Raw genomic sequence first — 22210 nt, 5'->3', positions numbered from 1 at the left:
CCCCCTTTCTCTCTCCCCCCAACTTTACCCCAGTCTCTCTCTCTCTACCTCCTCTGCTCCCTTCCTCCCTTCCACCCGCCCTTCCTTCCTATCTAGGGGCCCGTTGTCTACCACCACAACGGGCTTGGCTTACTAGTAAATAAATAAATAAATGTTTCAGAAAACATCTCCTACCCATCTGATCAGAGAACATCCCTTCTGGACATGGAGAACAATCATAGCAGCAAAATTTTTCTCCCTCCTTCTTCCTCTTGCTGTAGCCAGGAAGACAATGATCATTGCACATAGATAGAGGTAGCACCTGCCCTTAAGAAAAAAGAGAAGTTTGCATGAAGAAAATGTCCTGCAAAAATAGCCTCTTGTTAAGATATGATGTGATGAGAGACTTTGTATGGGGCAGGAAGTTCACAATTGTTTGGTTGTTAGGAACTCACACACAAATGGCAGACATGTGATTGTGCATGTGTGAGTTTGTATATGTGTTAAGTGTCATCAAGCCATTTCTCATTTATCCAAATAACAGGGGGAAAAGACAAAAAGGTTCATAGTGTAAGGAGAGGATCATAGGTTCTCAAGGATACAGACGACAGATCTTTTGATCTGTTGAAATTGCTGAAATCAGGGTGAGTGTATTTTTAGGCATGTTTTTTAAATCAATTTTGTTTTTCATATGCTTTTTTGTGGCTAGGCATTTGTGTAAATCTCTTTGTAATTCCACTTACACAGCTGGCAAACTGAAGAAGTTGAAGGAAAATGCATCTTCCAAGTATCTAGAATGGGCGTCTTTGCAAAGGCTGTTTGGAATACATTATTTATGTCTACCCTATGAATTAATGGCCTCCAGAATGTAGTACCATTAATAGCCTTGCTCAGATCTTGAAAAATGAACAATGCAGTTACTTCCTCCTCTTGCTATGTCAAGATGCCGCAGAGGACAGGAGTCAGGATTGTCAGCGGTGATGGGGGGGTTTAATCTTCGGCAACCGCACAATGGAAGTCAGGAAACTCAAGGGGCTCACTGCTTGTGGTGATGAGAGGGGAGAAGGCTCTTGACCTCCGATGAGCAAGAGAAGAAACCTCAACAGGGAGCCCAGGGGGCACATGGAGCATACTGACATTGTCAGAGACAGTGGGGAGGATGAGGAGATGGGATTTATCCCCTCCCCCATTTACTTGGAGTCTCAGAGTGGCTTACATCTCCTTCCTTTCCTCTCCTCACAACAGACACCCTGTGAGGTAGGTGGTGTTCATTGGAAGCTGTTCTTGAGGGAATAGCTCTGAGAGAAGTGTAGCTTGTCCAAGGTCACCCACCAGGAAATCAAACCTGGTTCTCCCAAATTAGAGTCCTCCTCACTCCTAACCCCTACACCAAACTGAAGAAAAGTTAGATCTGTGTTTAGACCATCAAACACCTTTTAACTCACCTGGTTAAAACTTCTATGCCACACGATCTGAGCATCATTAAGATTTAGCTCCTTGCCTGGAGGGGCATGGGGATCCAGTCTTCCTACTTTGACTCTAACAAATGAGCCATTTGGGAAGGTGACCCAGTTGGTAACATCAAAATCTGAAACTAATTCATTGTAGTTATCAAAACGTACGATGTCTCCAGCACTATTATTGAACAGGATGCTCTGCAAAGAAGTGTGGATCTGGGTTAAAACAAAACATTAAACAAAAGGAAAAAGTCATTCAGTAAAATGTTAGCTCCCTGCTTCATCAAGTCCCCCCAAAATCTGGAATCATCTATCAATATATCTGTCATTCTGCCTGCCTACCTGTTTGTCTATGTCTATCTCTTGCTCTAACACTGGATTGTAACACTGGGCCGAAAATCCCTGTTTCTGAAGCACTGGATGTGAATGGAGGATGGATCCTGGCAAACCTAGTTGGTGGCTGAGGGTCTCTGACAACTTATATTAGGATAATAAGTTCTGAGCCAAGAGTTTGGCAGCTGCTTCTGGCGGGATGATGGGATACGGCTGGAGAACCAAGTCCTTTAAAAGGTGCGGCTAGAAACCTCAGGGGGGATGTGAGTGAGGAACCTTATGTTGGATTAGGAAGATTACGGAGGTGGCAGCGAAGAAGAGGACTATGGAAGACAGCAAACGTTGGGGAGGAGGACATTTCTATACCAGAAGGAAGATGATAGGTGGGAATGGGGTGATAATGCTGGCAACGGGGATCTCAGAGCAACAGATCAGTGAGAGGGGTCAGGAGCAGCTCTCCAACACAGCGGAGATCAGGGGAAGCAGAGATATAAAGCCAGAGACACGGTTGCAGTATCTAAGCTACTGGCTAGAGTACAACTGACTGAGTGAAGAGGACTTGGGGAGGAGGCTGAAGATGCAGGTGAAGAGGACTGTGGAGGGGCAAGAGGACTGTCGATGGAGTCTGAGGACTGTGCAGCAAAGGCTGGCTAGGGCAGTGGGAAGGCACTGAAGTGGGTGCTGAATGGGTGCCGTACAAATGGTATTTGTGTGGACTGTCTGTCATTGTTGGCAAGCTGGGACTGGAGAGGGTGTTCACAATGTGAACACAGGGTCCTTTATCATAGGCCATGAAGTGAAGTCACATTCAATAAGCTTTGAACAAACTTAAGAAGAACTATTCTGACTCTCTTGATGATGAGATGACCAATGTTAAGAACATAAAACTACCTGTGAAGGCTGTACATTCTGGAAATCCAGCCTTCCTCCTCCTACCAGTCTTTTGTGTTTGGACTTCAGTAAGTGGATGTCATTTAAAACATGTGCCAATGAATAGACGGCATTGTAGACATTGTAGCTATGACCAGTCATACCCATTTCAAACAAAACCCCAGGAAGGGTCTCCAGTTTCTCCTCCCCAGTACAGGTCTGTTTATTTTCCTCCTCCTCATTCAACACTTTCAGTGAACAACTGAATGCCTGCTCCCAGAAGTCCTGGATAAAACCATCTTCCCCATCCCAAGAAGGTCTTATGGTCTGAAGGAATTGTTGGAATCGGGGTGGCTGATTGGAATGGATTGCAAAGGACAGGGCACCATGAAAACTCTCAATATCCCAAAGCCTTTGGACCGAGGATGACTCAAAGTCCCAATGGGATGTGGTAATCCACACTTTACCAGGTAAGGGGAATAAAAATATGGGTGCCTGAAACAGAATTGCATGTAACATTATCATGGCTGATGTTTGTCCATAGACATAACAAACGTTGGCTTTTCTGTTCAAGAGAAGCGGGTATTTTCCCCACTGCAGTAAAAAAAAATCTGTGAATTCTTCCATGTAAGATGGTTTGGGTAATCTGAATGTGAATGCAACACAAATGCTGTTCTCGGTCAGTATTGGAACTATGGTTTGCAGAAACGTGTCTCCGCTGTCATCATTCACAGCCAGGAGGCCAACCCAAGTCCATCCAAAATGGTGCAGTAACAGGACAACTCCCCTGTGCTCATAGGCTTCATTAGGAACCATCTGATAGACAAAAGGGAACTGCTTTTTGTCGTCCTGTGTGAGGGGATATGATCCATAAGTGAGCTGAAAGGAAATGGACAGTTATTTTTTTCCCAAAAATGCATTAAAGAACAATGGGGAATTGCATGTTAGCATGCATATTTGCCATACCTGCATGCATCCAGCCTACCTGTGGAGTTTTGTAGATGTTCAGAATGGTGGCAATATTAGCAGAGATTTCAGAGAGAAGTCCTCCAATGAGTGCTATAAGTTTCTTCTGTGTAGCACAGCTGAAGTTAGGCACCAGCTTCTGATTTGCGGAAAGTAGGTTGAGAGTGGCCTGATATGTCATACTTCCAATCGGGTAACTGTTGAGGTTGTAGAAACCCAAACTGATGTTGGATAAGAAGTTGGGATTATCATTGATTTCTTTGATAGCAAATTCCATGGCTAACATATGCTGGTAACGTTTTGTTACTATCCTGCAACATGATTACAGGGATTTTTAACAGAAGAATCCAAACAGCATACACAAAATTCATCCTCCCATCTGGGCTCCTCACTTTTGAGCAGGCTTTTTGATCTGTGCATTTGTAACAAGAGTTAGTCTGAGATAAGAACAGGTAATGAACATAGCAAATAAAACGGAAATGGGGATTAATGGCACAAGGAAAGGTTTGCTTGTCCCCCCCCCCTTCTCCTCTACATTGGGTGCAACGGTTGACTCCATGAGATCACTTTCATATGTTTGCTTTTGGGGTGGAGATGTATATGTTGTATCCAGGGGTCATTTCCTGCAGGAGTGCACAGGAGCGGAGCTCCGGCAGTAAAGAGCCCAGGGGACAGCCACATGCAACAAGCCCCACCCCCTGCTCCCAGCAACCCTAAGTAAGAGCAAGAAGCACCCAGGTAAGCTGCAGAATCCCCCCCCCAGCCCCCTGGTCCAAAACAGTCCAGTGGCACCTTTAAGACCAAGTTTTATTCAGGTACAAGCTCTCCCTCCTCTGCGAGGACAGAGCTGAATGGCTCCCTTTTCATTTCAACACACATGCCGTTTTTATGCCATTTCTACACAATCAATTTTAAAAATACAAATTTCTATGAGAAAAAGCGGTGTGAGAAAAGAAAAAAATGGTTTGAACAGGGAGTCATGTGGTATAGTTACATCAGAGAATAGAAATGGAAAGGCTGAGTAGCCATGGGCATTCAAATCAAGGTGGAACATTTCAAAATTGAGTCTTTCTCCTACTGGCGACCTGAGATCACTAGTCTCAGAGAATTCAGAACTGACTATAACAAGGGGAAAGCACAGGGTAGTTATTTCAGTAGACCATTGTGTGCCGAAGTCCTAAATCCTCAGACAAAGTAAATGATGACCCCAGTGTCTGCTGGAATTCTAGTCTGCACACAGAATAGTAAATAAGTTTTAGTAACTGAAGTAATGTATGACTCAACAGGCTTGTCTCAGCCACAATAACCAGGACAAATTATAAAAAGGAAAAGAATCCTTACGCAGGGTCATCAATCACCATTTGTGCAGGGTGTTCCCTGAAAAACATAAGGTTATTTCCAAATATAGCTGGAGAGTGGATCCCGCCAATGAGTATATCCCCTGACTGATAAAATTTGTAAGAAATAGGAAAAGGATCATTGTATATGGTGCAGTTAATGGAATTCATCTCACATACTATGGGACAAGGCCACATCAGCAGCCAAACTAGTTTCAGCAGCATCCTGGTGACCAAATATCCCTGCCAAACACAAACGGCAATGTTTTCATCTACCATGTAATTTTTCCTTGTCCATCTGCCTCTCTGAAGGGCATTAAAGAATTTCCTTCAGTCCTCAACATCAACACAATTTGTCTATAGGAAAAAAGTAGATCGATATATCAGAAAGTGACAGAACTATTCCTTTCATGTATCCAGTCCTTCTATAATGTCAGTTAAAACTGAGAAAAAACAGACTTCTTATAGTGAAGGAATCTAGAGAGTAGCAAATAACAAGAATGTATATTATATTAAGATGACGTGCCTCTGTGAGGAGGACTAAGATGGGTACAGTTTTAAATTTTATAACCAGAACTAGTCTAGTGAATACTGAAAAGAGATGTATTAGGTCAACTCTACTCTGCAAATACGGAGGATATCAACAATTTAAGGTACCATAAACTGAGTAGCAAAGAAGCATGTAAAGTACCGAGAGAAATGTTTCCCCCCCTAAAGCAGTTCTGATGAAGAAAGCTGAATTTTTATATACTTTATCACAGGTATTATTGATTTTTCTTCTGGATCATGTAAATCCATTGTCAAAAAGCAAGAAACTGGTAGTTTTCATAATTATGGGCAAGGTAATCACCTCTCTCCTGAGAGCTCCTTCTGGGCCCAAGATGTGCAAACTGACACACAAGATGCATAAACAACAAAATTTTCCATCACCGTTTTTGTCTCTCATCTCCCTTCAGGTCATATCCCATCCAAACTCCATCCAAAGTTCTGCCAAACAAAGATGCGATGCAACTCTCCTGAATAACCAAAAGCCCCTGATGGTAACTGAGCTGCCACATCAGGACCGGTTGGAATTTCTAAGTTGTGTTCAAGGGCAACCAAACACAGACTATGTTACAGTAATCCAGCCTCATGGGCAAAAATAGCAATGAATTCCCATGCCCAGATCAGCTGAGTCTAAGAAAGGACAGAGTTGGTGATCTAGATTCCGCAGTGGACTATAATTCCTGGTTCAGCACTGTCCCCGAACTTACATTCTACACTTCACTCGACTTCACCCCTGTTATTATCTTGGGGCTTTTTTGGTTTCACATTACATGGAGGTCACCCAAATTTCACCCCATACTTGTCCCAGAATAAACGGATGCTGTTATAATCACGGATAAATGCAAGGTATTGTGTCACGAGTTGAACTCTGATAAAACCAGGGATGAGATCCAAGTGCAGGAAGAACCTAGACATACCTAACACAGGGCACTTCTGGCTACAGTTGCCACTTAGGTCTTAGAGGTGGGAAATCTCCTGCTGATGCTCCCAAACCCCAGTGCTTGTTCAGTGTTGTGGTGGTGGTGCTGGGGAAATGGGGGGGGACTGGCATAGGTTGACGCATTAGCCTCACTTCCAGTTGAAACCCTGGAATTGATGTCACCATGTCAAGCAATGCTCTAGGATTCCTGCGACATCATTTGATGTAGTGATATTACTTTTTGGATTTTAATGGGAAGTGACTTTGATATGTTCAGTGACACTCTGCTCCCTGTGCTCAACTATCTGTGTCCCAGTCCCAAATGTTTCCCGGGGTTAAATTCTGGCAATGCTACTTCTGGCCACTGGACCAAACTGCTTTTTAAACAGCAAGGTTGGATGCATGATCACCCTCAAGTTCTGAACCTGAATTATTTTGTTGTTCAGTCGCACAGTCGAGTCCAACTCTTCGCGACCCCATGGACCAGATCCCGCCAGGCCTTCCTGTCTTCCGCCGTCCTCTGCAGTTTGCTCAATTTCATGTTGGTTGCATCTATGACACTGTCTAGCCATTTTGCCGTTCCCATCTTCTTTGACCTTCAATCTTTCCCAGCATCAGGGTCTTCTCCAGTGAGTGCTCCCTTCTCATTTGGTGGCCAAAGTATTTGAGCTTCAGTTTCATTATCTGGCCTTCCAGGGAACAGTCAGGGTTGATTTCTTTTAGGATTGACTGATTTGATCTTCTTGCAGTCCAATTATACTGTTTCCCAAATACAGAGACCTCTGTTAAAGGGACAACTGATACTCTGCTATGTGGATAGTTTTGTTGGTTTTTTTAATTTAAATTTCCACAATACTTCTGGTGAATATTACAAGGTCATGTTGAACAGATTTAATTTAAAGGGGGCAGGAAAAATAAACCAAGAATGGAGAAAACCTTGTGAATGGAATGGACATGCAGAGGATCAAAAGGGGGGGTATTAAGGGGTTTATTAATAATTAAACGTGTTGTGGAAGATTCAGATTTGGAGGCCATGCTACGTGATGCTCCATGTTCTGGATGGAAGGCCAGGGTGCACAAACTGGTCAGAACGCAGAGAAAGCCTAGGTCTCCAGTTGGGAGTGTATGAAATCCCAGTGGAATAAAAAAAAGGATGTACTTTCAAGTAGACCTGATTAGGGTTATGCCTATTTTCCAAGAAACAGACAGTTATTTGCATAAAAGAGGGAGGGGAAGAAGGTGTTGCCCTGCAAGGCGCTTACGACACTCCTTTGGACTTGTAAAAACTATAGCTCATGACTGGACTGTGCAGTAAATGTGCAAAAGGGAATGGACTGTGGGGTGACCCTAAGCTGATGCCAACTGCAGACACATGCCCAGCAGAGGAAAACCTTCTCCTGAGATGATGTGCCAATGGTTCCTGGGGTTACCTGCCATCTCTTACCCGCAGTGCAGCTGCAAGAGAGCCCAGCTCCCAGCCACATGAAGCACAATAAAGCCAGTAACCGTTTGCTGTTTAAACCGAAGTCATGCCAGGCCAGAAGACCAGAGATCTTGAACAGAGACTCCATGAGCTAACCTCTTCTCTGACACGCAGGCACCTTCCCCTCTTCATCTAATGTTGCATGTAGGCAGGGCTATTTTTGGGCAGGAACGCACAGGAACGGAGTTCCGGCTGGCTTCCAACTTGGCCACACCCAGCAGGAACTCATTAGCATAATAGGCCACACCCAACAGCAGAAATTCATTAGGATTGGCTACATTAGGGGTGTGTGGCCTAACATGCAAAGGAGTTCCTGCTACAAAAAAGCCCTGGGTTTGGACAACAAACAAGGTAAACAGAATAAGAAGCAAAAGGTGGGTGTGGCTGGATGAGCACACACTGATAACATGGGGGTGTGGCCTAATATGCCAATGAGCTTTGCTGTCAGGGGTGTGGCCTAATATGCTAATGTTTCTGCTGTTGTGTGTTGCCTATTATGCTAATGAGTTCCTGTTGGGCTTTTTCTACCAAAAAAAGCCCTGCATGTAGATGATCCAGCATAACAAGAGTTCCGCTGCCACGAAGAGATTAGAAGAATGTCATGTACCAGCTAAACCCATCACCTGGAGCAATCAACAGATGACAATGACTCTGGCAGCCTCAGCCATTGTTCTCCGGTGCCACTGTTAAGAGTAAATGGAATCCAATATTGCCCAACCATTAATCCCCCTTCCTCCTGAAACTGGTTTTTGATTAAGAAGCTTCCTGGCACTGACCAAGGGGACGTGACGAACAGGTATGCATGCTCCCAACCCAATTTGGTATAAAAAGAGCAAACCCCACCATTTGCTCTCTCTCTCTCTCATTATTTGTTTAAACTTATCCCAGCAATCAGTACAATCCTTCCTCAGGACCGGATAGTCATCTGAAGTGTCCAGACACTCGGTCATTCTACCAAAATAGAGAGATTTGGAATTTTGTAATTCCTGGTGGCAGAGGAAACCTACTAAATTCATGTACACAGAGAGTGTTTTAGAGGAGAAACAGTCTCCCCAATGAGCAGGACCTCACACTTGGCTTCTGCGTTTAGTAGAAGAAGAAGAGATGAAGAGATTGGATTTATACACCGCCCTTCACTACCCAATGGTTTCTCAGAGCGGCTTACAAACTCCTTTCCCTTCCCCTCCCCACAACAGACACCCTGTGAGGTGAGTGGGGCTGAGAGAGCTCTTCACAGAGACTGCTCTTTTTCAAGAACAGCCCTTATCAGAACTATGGCTTGCCCAAGTTTATTTCTGGGTCGCTGGAAAAGGCAGGACACCTTTATACACAGGCTATTGCTCCCTTAGTTGCCAATGGCTCATTAATAATCATAATTCCCCACACTTATTAAAATATCAAAGCAATTTGTCTGAGGATTTGATGTCAAGTATGAACTTCCAAATTAAGAGGCTTGTACTGACCCCTGTGAATTGCGTTTCAGCAAGGGAAGCATCTTATGGAATGGCAGAGAACTCCAGAACAGCTGCAGGTGTGCTAGTGTAAGCAGGCCAGTGGATGCCAACCTCCAGGTTGGGGGCTGAAGTTCTTCCAGAATTTACAGCTGATTTCCAGACTACAACTAAAATAGCAATTAGGTCTTGCTCATTTTTAAAGTGTGTTATATCCCAATTTCTCCCTTATATATAATTGAGTAAGACGCAGCTTCATGCAGCGGAGAGAAAATGCACACCAATGGTGTTTGGAGGCTTGAACTGTCCATCAGAAGCTTCCCCAGCTTCCATTGGCCATGTCGCCTAAGTCCCACCTCAGACGCAGCTTCATGCAGCAGAGAGAAAATGCACACCAACGGTGTTTGGAGGCTTGAACTGTCCGTCAGAAGCTTCCCCAGCTTCCCCAGCTTCCATTGGCCGTGTCGCCTAAGTACCACCTCAGAACACTCCCTACCCAACTACCCAGGGCTGGAGGGAATCAGTGGAAGGCCGGCGACAGCAGCTGAAAGTGCTCATCACCGGCTCCTTGCTGCCACCGCCAAGCCAGGCCTTCGGGGGAGCCCAGGGAGGGGTGTGGCAGCAGCAGCGGAGATGCTGGACGGCCACCTTTGCCCCGCCCGCCAGCCCGCCAGGCCAGCACACAGCCAGCACCACCCAAGCCACACCCCCAGCTTCAGCCCTCTCCCCCGCCCGCCTGCCCAGTAGAAACCCAACGTTGCCGCTGACCCAGCTGCTGCACACCTGCCTTAGCCCTTACCCTCCACCCTACCCCGACCTTCGATGGGGCTCTGTTGGTGCCAGCGCCGGAGGTTAGGAGTTTGGGAGTGCTCCCGGATGCCTCTTTAACAATGGAGGCCCAGGTAGCAGCCACTGCCAAGTCAGCCTTTTACTATCTTTGGCAGATAAGACAGTTGGTTCCCTTCCTTAAATGCAGCGACTTGGCAACAGTGATCCACGCGATGGTCACCTCCAGACTGGATTACTGTAATGCCCTCTACATCGGGCTGCCCTTGTCACAAATCTGGAAGCTGCAGCTGGTGCAAAAAGCCACGGCAAGGCTACTGAAGGGACTCCCTAGTCGGGAGCAAATCCAGCCTGTGCTAAAGGCATTGCACTGGCTGCCCATAGCATACCGGATCTGCTTCAAGGTGCTGGTTCTTACCTTAAGCCCTTTATGGCCAGGGATCTACATACCTGAGGGACTGCCGTTCCCCGTATGTACCCCAGAAAGCACTGTGATCAGGGACCCAGAATCGGCTGGTCCTCCTGAGTATTAAGGAAGCCAGACTGGCAACGACAAGGACCAGGGCATTTTCGGTGGCAGCTCCACTCTGGTGGAATGAGCTCCCAGAGGAGATCAAGGCCTTACGGGACCTTTTACAGTTCCACAGGGCCTGTAAAACAGAGCTCTTCCACCAGTCCTATGGAGCCGCCACCACTACCACTACTATCATGAACACCATCGCTATCAGTGCTAGCATGTGACATCTTATGGCGGAAGAGCCCTGACCCGCTGGACCCTTGAATTACTGCCCAAGACAATCTCCTATGACATCCAAAGCACTTTTTATGACAACTGAAATTGAATGGAGGTGACGTTGCAATGACTAGCACTTTATTATTATCACTTGTGGTTTTAATATTGTATTTTAGTGTTGTATTTATATTAATTTTTGTTGTGTTTATATGCAATGTCGAATTTTATCAGTTGTAAGCCACCCTGAGCTGGCCTCGGCAGGGAAGGTGGGATAAAAATTTAAATCAATCAGTCAATCAATAATCATATCTGTAATCTAGCTAAGTCTCAGTGCATAAGGCAAACTATAAATGCAGAAGAGTTGGATTTTTATACCCAGCTTTTCTCTACCCTAAGGAGTCCCAAAGTGGCTTACAATTGCCTTCCCTTCCTCTTTCCACAGCAGTCACCTTGTGAGAGAGTTCTGAGAGAATTGTGACTGACCCAAGGATACACAGCAGGCTTCATGTAGAGGAGGAGTAGGGAATCAAACCCGGTTCCCCAGGTTGGGGTCCAGCACTCTTAACTACTATACCATGCTGGCTCTAAAATAAATAAAAAATATCCTAATAAATAAACAATGCTGCGACAGCCAGTCTACAGCAATGAGGGGGAAAGAGCATGAAATAAACATTTCTTTCAGTCTTTTAGTCCATCCATTTTGGTCAACCCCAAATAATTAAGAAACCATTCTTTCTTGCTTTTTTAAAAAACAATACATTTATTTCATGTTCACGAACAGAATACAAGAAGGAGGAGGAGGAGGAGATTGGATTTATACCCCACCCTTCACACAGAGTCTCAGAATGGCTTACAGTCTCCCTCCCTTCCTCTCCACACAACACACACCCTGTGAGGTACTTGGGGCTGAGAGAGCTGTTTTAGAAGTGCTCTTGAGAGAACAGCTTCAAGAGAACCGTGGCTTGTCCAAGGTCAGCAGGTGGCTTCATGTTGCGGAGTGGGGAATCAATCCCAGTTCTCCCAAATTAGAGTCCACACTCCTTACCACTATACCAAACTGGCTTGCTGAATACTGGTGGTAGTTTTCTCTCTACTACATAGACCACCAGTATTTGGACACACTATTGGAAAAGGGTGATGGGGAAGGGGGGGGTGTCAAATGACAAATCTCTAATTCCCTCACTGGTGTGCACAAGTGCAGTAAGCTGGCCCAATGTTAAGCAGTCACTGGATAGCAGGAGACACTGTTACAAAGTGGGGTCTTAGAATTGCAGTGCAGGTAAGGGAAGCTGTCAGCACTGGCTGACCAAAGGCCAGTTGAGGTCAGTGGTGTAGAAAGAGGGAGAGAGAGCCCCTCCAAAGGTCGGTAAGAATTTCTAAACCAGTTAAACTGATGGATTTCTTTAAGAATCCCAAGGAACTGGGATTTCTGAGTGGGTAATTCTATAAGAGAGGAAAACGTACGGTTTTCATCCCTTCCTAATTAATTGCTCCCTGTTGTTCAGCTCTGGCTTCAGCAAAATGATATAACATTTAGGGGAAAAGATGCAACCCAACAACCCAGCACTGGACGACAAGATGGAGAAGACTTCCACAACCACCATCGATTTCCCTTTGGTGCTCAAGAAAGTTGGGAAGAAGGACACCCAAACACTGCAAAAGACCAACATGCTAAAAGTGATGAATTTGGCTTCATTGAAAATGTCAGGTAAGTTTCTAGCTAGAAAAGCCACAGTGAAGCTGACAATGGCCAGAAAGCCCATATAGCCTACAACACAGTAAAACATGGCAGCTGACCCTTCATTACATTGCAGTATGATTTCCCCAGGCACCGAGTGCAGATCCTGATCTGGGAAGGGTGGGGAAGTACTGAGCCAAAGGGTACAAATAGCTGCTTGAATTATGGAAGCAGAAAGGACAATACAATTGGACAATTTTTTGCCCACCCATTTCCTCATCCTGGATCCTGGTTTGGTGGCCAAGAAGGCCAGAATCACAGTGATGGTTTTGGCCAGCACACTGGAAAGGGCCAGAGAGAAAACCATGCCAAATGTTACTTGTCGAAGAAGACAGGTCACTTTCTCAGGTTTCCCAATGAAGAGCAATGAACAGAGGAAGCAGAGCAGGAGGGAGACGAGAAGAGTATAGGTGAGGCTACGGTTGTTGGCTTTGACAATGGGCGTGTCCTTGTGCTGAAAGAAAGTGCCAAGCACCAGGACTGTCACCATAGATAAAGAAATAGCCGACATAGCTAACACCATCCCCAGAGGTTCTTGGTAAGAGAGGTAGTTTATATGCTTCGGGATGCATTGTTTTTTCTCTCTGCTGGGATAAAGATCACCTGGACATCTGACACAGGCTTCCATGTCTGAAAGGAAGAAAAGAGAAGTGTTGAAATATCACAAAGAAGAATAAAATAAATAAGCTGGAGAAGAATCCCTCTTCTTCCTTTACCAAATTCTCATTACAAACATGGTGATGGCTTGGTTGATGCTACAGCTAATCGTGCTGGGGCAGGTCAGTCAGGAAAACTGTCCCTCCCCACCCAGGCAGGGAGACTCTCCGATACTCCTTGTTCCACTTGAACATCACATCCTGAGGACATGGGTCAGAATGTTGTGAAGAAAACCTACCTCACAGGGTGTCTGTTGTGGGGAGGGGAAGGGAAAGGAGTTTGTAAGTCGCTCTGAGACACCTTTGGGTAGTGAAGGGCGGGGTATAAATCCAATCTCCTCTCTTCTTCTTCTTCTTCTTCTTCTTCTTCTTCTTCTTCTTCTTCTTCTTCTTCTTCTTCTTCGTCTTCTTCTTCGTCTTCCAAGAACACACAGAATGCACTGCTACCTAGGTTCTCTTGATATAGGGAAAAACAGGACCTCAAGAGCAAGCTGATGTGACCCCCCCCCCAAGACAATACACTGATGGGTTTTTCTAAGTTATGTAGAAGGTATGAAAGGAGATTGATGAACCTAAAAGTATCATACAGGAAGCTAATCAGTATGGTGAATAAACCTGAGAGTTTAATAAGTGTTGCTTTATGAGGGTAAGTGGATACAGAGGAAGTAAGTTTGGACTTCATGAGATTGGTCCAAGGGTGAGTCAACAGATTTTGGGAGACACCTTATCCTACAGTCATGCATCTCTCTGGGGCATAGAGGGGACAGCAGACAGTCAGCTGCTCTTACTCACCTTCCAAAGATACTTGTCCAGGCTTGTTTCTGTATGGCATCCATTTTGTGTCATTTTGAGCCATCTTAAGATGGGTGTTTCTTCATCTCTAAACTATAAACTGCTTCTCTGTGAGAGGAGGGGTCTGACTGCTAACAGGATCAGGTAGGAGGGGATGTGAAAGTTGCCTGCCTAAGACCCTGGAGAGCCACTGCCAATCTGAGTAAGGAATGCCTACTTTTACAGACCAATCATGCAATCATCCAATTCTCCCTCTAAGCTGTGGAGCCTTGTGGGCAAAATTTTTACTTTGTGAGCTATTGGCATTAAAGTTGTGAGCAAGCAATTTGGCTACTGCATAAATTAGTTTGCTCTGGAGCCATCCTTCCTGAGCCAGAGGCTAAAAAACTGAGCTAGGTCACTCTAACTCAGCTTAGAGGGAATACTGAGGCTGCTACATATGTACACCCTGAAGGAGAATGTTTCACAATACGTCTCCTACCCATCTGATCAGAGAACATCCCTTCTGGACATGGAGAACAATCAAAGCAGCAAAATTTCTCTCCCTCTTTCTTCCTCTTGCTGTAGCCAGGAAGACAATGATTATTGCACACAGATAGAGGCAGCACCTGCCCTTAAAGAAAAAGAGAGAGTTACATGAAGAAAATGTCCTGCAAAAGTAGTCTCTTGTTAAGCTATGATGAGATGAAAGACTTTGTATGGAGCAGGCAGTTCACAATTTTTTGGTTATTACCAGGGGTCATTTTGTAGAAAAAGAGGTGCAGGACCTCATTAGCATAATTTATTTGCTTATGCCACACCCCTGACATCTCCGGAAGTGTGTCAGAAGGCAACACCCACTGCTTAGGCTCCACTGGACTGTTTTGGATTGCTAGCTATTGGGGGGGGGAGTAACGTGCAGATCTGTCCTCGCAGAGGAGGGAGAGCTTGTACCTAAATAAAACTTGGTCTTAAAGTTGCCACTGGACTCTTTTGGACCAGGGGCCCAGGGGGAGCTCTGCAACTTACCTGGCTGCTTCTTGCTCTGACTGAGGGCTGCTGGGAGCAGGGGGTGGGGCTTGTTGCATGTGCCCGCCCCCTGGGCTCTTTACTGCTGGAGCTCCACTTCTGTGCACTCCTGCAGGAAATGACCCCTGGTTATTACAAACGTACACACAGAGAGAGGGCAGGCATTTGATTGTGTATGTGTGGGTATGTATATGTGTTCTTATACAGCCCATTTCTGATTTATGGCTACCCTATGAATTAATGACCTCCAGAATTTACTATCATTAATAGCCTTGCTCAGATCTCGAGAGGTGAACAATGCAGTTACCTCTTCCTCCTCCTACATCAGGTTGCTGCAGAGGACAGGAGCCAGGATTGTCAGCGATGATGGGGGGGGTTAAGCTTCGGCAGCTGTGCAATGGAAGTCAGGAAACTCAAGGAGCTCATTGTGGTGATGAGAGGAGATAAGGCTCTTGACCTCCAATGAGCAGGGGAAGAAACGTCAAAAGGGAGCTCAAGGGTCCCATGGAACATACTGACATTGTCAGAGACACGAAGAAGAAGAAGAGGAGGAGGAGGAGGAGGAGGAAGAGGAGGAAGAAGAGGAGGAAGAGGAGGAGGAAGAAGAGGTAGAAGAGGAGGAGGAAGAAGAAGAGGAAGAGGAGGAGGAGATTGGGTTTATACACCGCCCTTCACTACCAGAAGGAGTCTCCTTTCCCTTTCCCTTCCCACAACAGACACTCTGGTAGGACATTCCAGCCTGGATCTCCCATTTCCTAGTCCGACTCCCGAAACCCTATGCCAAACGTAGGTACCCTGGAAACAGAGATATAGGAGGTTTGCTGAAACTACATGGATCTGGTCCACGCCTGGATTGAAGACCCCCTGGGAATCCCACACATTCCGTTAGGGTGGAAGAAAAACTGAATCTTTATGTATTTATTTTATTTGACTTCTATCCTGCCTTCCCCGCTGCAGCAGGCTCAGGGCAGTTCACATCATTATTACAGGTGAAACCATCTCTCAAGTAAAATGATAAGAAATTAAGTTTAAAACAGTATGTAGAGTGCTAGCAATAATGTATACCATGGCGGGAGTCCACTGTTTAGTGTATGGTCTGGGTCGTTATCAGCAAGGCACAGGTTATTCAGTGGTGGTAATGAAGTTATGATGTTATTAATATTGACGGTATGGGTGGGTGTTGGGGCCAGGGCCTCAGATGGTTGCGGGAGGTTCCTTAAGCGAAGGCCTGGTGGTGTCCGATCCCCAAGCATTCGAATAAATCCACGTTTGAATCAAAGTAGAATTTTATTACAAAGCGATGGAGCAAACAGGAACACAAGAATTGTTAGGAATAACTACAGACCCCAAGGGGCAACATAATAAACGAACTTGAACCAGGTCTTGACCAATGGGTCTACTTCCCGCGTGCGGGAAAGCAGGTAAAACGAGCGCACCAACCCTTGGGAACACAACGGTCCATAATATAAACACAAGTCCAGTTCTCAGGCAAAGGATACATAACAAGCGAAGCAACGCCAAAACTCCTTCCCACCTCCAGCTGTTGACCTTGGGCATTATCTGAAGCGGCAAGCAGAGCTAAGCGGCAGGGAAGTGAGATAAAGTAACGAGGTGGGGAGGGGAGGGGTCAGAGCAGCTTACAAACTCCTTTCCCTTCCCCTCCCCACAACAGACAACCTGTGAGGTAGGTGGGGCTGAGAGAGTTCTGACATAAACTGTTATTTTTCAAGACAGCTCTTATCAGAACTACGACTTGCCCAAGGTTATCCAGCCAGGTGCAAGTGGAGGAGTGGGGAATCAAACCCAGTTCTCCCGGATTAGAGTCTGCACAGTTAACCACTGCACCAAACTGAAGAAGAAGGAGGAGGAGTTTGGATTAGAGATGTGAAGGCCTGGAAGAAGACCGGGAAAAATCAGGAAAAACTGTTTCCCCCCCATTTTTTCCCTGAAGCCTTTTTTGTTTTTTTTCCAAAAAAGTGGAAAAAATGAAAAAAGAAATTGATTATGGAACATTTTATTTTAACATGATGAATAAAAAAATTTAAGACGAGGTGTTCAAATATTTTCCAAATCATTTCTAAAAAATATGTATGTTATCAGATTAATCTAATTTCTGTGCACTGAGGACAAGCAAGTCCTAGGTTTCAAAAGGGTTTTAAAAATGTATTTAATACTGTGGAGAGAAAATCTAAATAATTGTTACTTCTGGATTTTTAAAATTGTTTTGTGGAGATTTTTTTTGTCTGTTCCACATAAACTAGGAAACAGTTCAGGAGATTGTAGCTCCATTTGTTAAAATTACAAACCTCGGGTGTGAAATTAACATGTTTGTGTCGGGGCAAACGGGGCTGCGCTGCGAGGCAGCTCTAGATAGAAATCGCCCCTTGTTTCTGAAGCACTGGATGTTAATGGAGGGGGGATCCTCGCAGGCCTGATCCTCTCCCACAACTTGGATTGCTTCTGGCAGAATGTTGGAATCCAGCTGGACAATCAAGTCCTTTAAAAAGTGCAGCTAGAAACCTCTGGGGAGAAGTGAGTGAGGAGCCTTATGAAATTTCTGGAAATTTTACATCTCTAGTTTGGATCTATCCCCCCCCCTTCACTTTCAGTTTCAGAGTGGCTTACATCTCCTTCCCTTCCTCTCCTCACAACAGGCACCTTGTGAGGTAGGTGGGGCTAAGAGAGGTCTTTGAAAACTGCTCTTGAGACAACAGCTCAGAGAGACCTGTGGCTTGTTCAAGATTTCCCAGCTGGCTTCATGTTGAGGAGATTCTCACAGATTACAGTCTTCACCCCAAACTACTACACCAAACTGAAGAGAAATTAGATTTGTGTTTAAATAGTCAAACACCTATAACTATAACTCACCTGGTTAAAACTTCTATGCCACACAATCTGAGCATCATTAAGACTTAGTTCATTGCCTGGAGGGGCTTGGGGATCCAATCTTCCCACTTTGACTCTAACAAATGAGCCATTTGGGAAGGTAACCCAGTTAGTAACATCAAAATCTGACACTATTTCATTGTGTTCATCAAAATGTATGATGTCTCCAGCGCTATTATTGAACAGCATACTCCTCAAAGAGTTATGGATCTGGGTTAAAACAGAACATTAAACAAAAGGAAAAAGGCATTCAGTAAATGTTAGCTCCCTGCTTAATAAAGTCCCCTACAAATCTGGAATCATCTGCATGCCTCTTTATCCCTATCTCTATTTCTATCTCCATCTAACACTGTATTTGCAGAGCTGAAAGTCCTTGTTTCTGAAGCACTGGATGTGAATGGAGGGGGGATCCTGGCAGGCCTGGTTGGTGGCTGTCTCTCCCACAGCTTGGATTGCTTCTGGCAGAATGTTGTGATCCAGCTGGACAATCTAGAAACCTCTGGGGAGATGTGAGTGAGGAGCCTTATTTTTGGTTAGCAAGTTTCCTCAGGTGGCAGTCTAGAAGAGGATTATGGAAGACAGCAAAAGCTGGGTAGGTGGACATTTCTATACCAGAAGGAAGATGATAGGTGGGAATGGGGTGATAATGCTGGCAAGAGGGATCTCAGAGCAACAAACCAGTGAGAGGAGTGCAAGAGCAGCTCTCCAGTACAGCAGAGATCAGAGGAAGCAGAGATATAAAACCAGAGAAATGGCTGTGGTATCTAAGCAATGGCTAGAGTACGACTGACTGAGTGAAGAGGACTTGGGGAGGAGTCTGAAGATGCTGGGGGCAAGGACTAGGGAGGGGAAAGAGGACTGTCGACGGAGTCTGAGGACTGTGCAGCAAAGGCTGGCTAGGGGCAGTGGGAAGGCATTGAACTTTAAGGTGGTGGCTGCAGAAAGCTGAGAGGGTTCTTTACAAATGGTATTTGTGTGGATGTTATGTGATAGTGGCCAAGTCAGAACTGGAGAGGGTGTTCACAATGTGAACACAGAGTCCTTTATCTTAGGCCATGGAGTGAAGTCACATTAATTAAGCTTTGAATGATCTTAACAAGCACGACTCTGACTCTCTGGATGATGTCATGGTCAATGTTAAGAACATAAAACTACCTGTGAAGGCTGTATATTCTGGAAATCCACCCTTCCTCCTTCTACCAGTCTTTTGTGTTTGGATTTCAATAAGTGGATGTCATTCAAAACATGTGCCACTGAATAGACAGCATTGTAGACATTGTAGCTATGACCCGTCATACTCATTTCAAACAAAACTCCAGGAAGGTTTTCCAGTTTCTCCTCCCCAGTACAGATCTGTTTATTTTCCTCCTCCTCATTCAACACTTTCAATGAACAACTGAATGCCTGCTCCCAGAAGTCCTGGATAAAACCATCTCCTCCATCCCAAGAAGGTCTTATGGTCTGAAGGAATTGTTGGAATCGGGGTGGCTGATTGGAATGGATTGCAAAGGACAGGGCACCATGAAAACTCTCAATATCCCAAAGCCTTTGGATTGAGGATGTCTCAAAGTCCCAATGGGATGTGGTAATCCACACTTTCCCAGGTAAGGGGAATGAATATAAGGGTGCTTGAAACAGAATTGCATGTAACATTATCATGGCTGATGTTTGTCCATAGACATAACAAACGTTGGCTTTTCTGTTCAAGAGAAGCGGGTATTTTCCCCACTGCAGTAAAAAAAAATCTGTGAATTCTTCCATGTAAGATGGTTTGGGTAATCTGAATGTGAATGCAACACAAATGCTGTTCTCGGTCAGTATTGGAACTATGGTTTGCAGAAACGTGTCTCCGCTGTCATCATTCACAGCCAGGAGGCCAACCCAAGTCCATCCAAAATGGTGCAGTAACAGGACAACTCCCCTGTGCTCATAGGCTTCATTAGGAACCATCTGATAGACAAAGGGGAACTGCTTTTTGTCGTCCTGTGTGAGGGGATATGATCCATAAGTGAGCTGAAAGTAAATGGACAGTTATTTTCCCCCAAAATGCATTAAAGAAGAATGGGGAATTGCATGTTTGCATGCATATTTGCCATACCTGCATGCATCCAGCCTACCTGTGGAGTTTTGTAGATGTTCAGAATGGTGGCAATATTAGCAGAGATTTCAGAGAGAAGTCCTCCAATGAGTGCTATAAGTTTCTTCTGTGTAGCACAGCTGAAGTTGGGCACTAGCTTCTGGTGTGCAGAAAGTAGGTTGAGCGTGACCTTATATGTCATACTTCCAATAGGGTAAGAGTTGAGGATGTAGAAACCCAAACTGATGTTGGATAAGAAGTTGAGATTCTCATTGATTTCTTTGATAGCAAATGCCATCGCCAAGATATGCTGGTAGTGTTTTGTTACTAACCTGCAACATGAATAGAGAGATTTTTAACAGAAGGCTCGAAATTGCATACACATAGTTCATCCTCCCATCTGGGCTGATTACTTCTGAGCAGACTTTTTGATCGGGACATCTGTTAAAAAGAGTTTGTCTGACATAAGAATAGGCAATGAACATAGCAAATAAAATGGAAATGGGCAGTAAAGGAAGGTTTGCTTGTGCCCTCCCCCCACTGGGCATTTATAACACAAATGAGTCTAGCATAAATACAAGTGACAAACTTTGCAGATAAAATGGAAACGGCCATTAATGGCACAAGGGGAGGTTTGCTTGTGTTTCTTTTTCTTTTCTCCCCCTCCCCATCCTCTTCTAACCTTGGTGGCAACTAAATATGACTCCATGAGATCACTTCCATGTGCTTACTTTTGGGATGGAATTGTATGTATTATAAACTACTGTCAACTCTTTTGGTCCATGCAATTTCCCTATCACTGATAATACTTTGGTTTCCCCTCCCCGTTTAGATATTCAAATCCTTTGTTCTTCATCATTTAATTTGAATATTTTACCTCATTTTGAAATGATTTACACTGCCACCTCAGAACACTTTCCAGGAGGAAACCTGCACTGAACGGATTTCGGGAATATTCAGAAAAATACCTCCTAGAATGGCTCCCTTTTCATTTCAACACACATGCCATTTTTATGCCATTTCTGCACAATCAATTAAAAATTACATATTTCTATAACAAAAAGTGGTATCAAAAAGAAAAAAATGGTTTGAACAGGGAGTCATGTGGTGTAGTTACAGTCATGTGTTGTAGTTACATCAGAGACTAGAAATGGAAAGGCTGAGTAGCCATGGATAGTGAAATCAAGGTGGAACATTTCAAAATTGAGTCTTTCTTGTACTGGCGACCTGAGATCACTAGTCCCAGAGAATTCAGAACTGACCATAACAAGGGGAAAGCACAGGGTAGTTATTTCAGTAGACCATTGTGTGCCAAAGTCCTAAATCCTCAGACAAAGTATATGATGACCCCAGTGTCTGCTGGAATTCTAGTCTGCACACAGAATAGTAAATAGGTTGTAGTAACTGAAGTAATATATGACTAAACAGTCTTGTCTCAGCCATAATAACCAGGACAAATTATAAAAAGGAAAAGAATCCTTACGCAGGGTCATCAATCACCATTTGTGCAGGGTGTTCCCTGAAAAACAGAAGGTTATTTGCAAATACAGCTGGAGAGTGGATCCCTCCAATGAGTACATCCCCTGACTGGTAAAATTTGTAAGAAATAGGAAAAGGATCGTTGTATATGGTGCAGTTAATGGAATTCATCTCACATACTATGGGACAAGGCCACATCAACAGCAAAACTAGATTCAGCAGCATCCTGGTGACCAAATATCCCTGCCAAACACAAATGGCAATGTTTTCATCTACCACATTATTCTGCTACATTTTTCCTCGTCCATCTGCCTCTCTGAAGGGCATTAGAGAATTTCCTTCAGTCCTCAACATCAACAGCAGTCTGTTTGTAGGAAAAGTAGACTATCAGAAAGTGGCAGAAATATTCCTCTAATGCATCCAGTCCTTCCGTAATGTCAGTTAAAAGTGGGGAAAAACAGACCTTATAGTGAAGGAGGCTAGAGAGTACCAAATAACAAACATGGATATTATATTAAGATGAAATATGCAGTTGTGAGGAGGACTAACATGCATACAGTTTTAAATTTAGTAACCAGAACTAATTGACTGAGTGCTGAAAAGAGAAATATTAGGTCAATTCTACTCTGCAAATATGGAGAGTATCAATTTAAGGAACCACGAACTGAATACCAAAGAAGCATGCAAAATAGTGAGAGAAACGTTTCCCCCCTA

At 44.5% G+C, this 22210-nt stretch overlaps 2 protein-coding genes across 2 annotated transcripts in view; both read right to left on the bottom strand.

The window, feature by feature from the left end:
- The window catches only part of LOC107115716 (vomeronasal type-2 receptor 26-like), a 20480-nt gene extending 15367 nt beyond the window's left edge, over nucleotides 1-5113 (bottom strand). Inside the window, exons 1-5 of the mRNA XM_015417474.1 lie at nucleotides 4947-5113; nucleotides 3625-3916; nucleotides 2661-3518; nucleotides 1425-1652; nucleotides 166-301 (exon numbers count right to left, since the gene is read on the bottom strand). Coding sequence (XP_015272960.1) covers nucleotides 166-301; nucleotides 1425-1652; nucleotides 2661-3518; nucleotides 3625-3916; nucleotides 4947-5113 — 1681 coding nt within the window. The remainder of the gene's footprint in view (nucleotides 1-165; nucleotides 302-1424; nucleotides 1653-2660; nucleotides 3519-3624; nucleotides 3917-4946) is intronic.
- A 7216-nt stretch (nucleotides 5114-12329) lies between these two features.
- On the bottom strand, nucleotides 12330-21667 carry LOC107115715 (vomeronasal type-2 receptor 26-like). Its single transcript, XM_015417473.1, has 6 exons — nucleotides 21501-21667; nucleotides 20058-20349; nucleotides 19096-19923; nucleotides 17923-18150; nucleotides 14519-14654; nucleotides 12330-13228 (listed from the first exon to the last, which is right to left on the bottom strand). The coding sequence occupies exons 1-6, from the start codon at nucleotides 21665-21667 to the stop codon at nucleotides 12330-12332; spliced, it is 2550 nt and encodes an 849-aa protein (XP_015272959.1).
- Between the last annotated feature and the right edge of the window lie 543 nt (nucleotides 21668-22210).

The sequence above is a fragment of the Gekko japonicus genome, unplaced genomic scaffold (genome assembly GCF_001447785.1).
Source record: "Gekko japonicus isolate JY-2015 unplaced genomic scaffold, Gekko_japonicus_V1.1 scaffold3539, whole genome shotgun sequence".
Lineage (NCBI taxonomy): Eukaryota > Metazoa > Chordata > Lepidosauria > Squamata > Gekkonidae > Gekko > Gekko japonicus.
This window is presented reverse-complemented; position numbering and strand designations above follow the sequence as displayed.

Excerpts from the sequence above, each read along its gene's own strand:
- LOC107115715 (XM_015417473.1), bottom strand. The coding sequence starts at position 21,667 with ATGAATTCCATTAACTGCACCATATACAACGATCCTTTTCCTATTTCT. Across the intron at positions 20,350-21,500 it reads ATGGTGATTGATGACCCTGC|GTTAGTAACAAAACACTACC; the intron begins GTAAGGATTCTT and ends TTCATGTTGCAG. Across the intron at positions 18,151-19,095 it reads AGAATATACAGCCTTCACAG|ATCCATAACTCTTTGAGGAG; the intron begins GTAGTTTTATGT and ends GTTTTAACCCAG.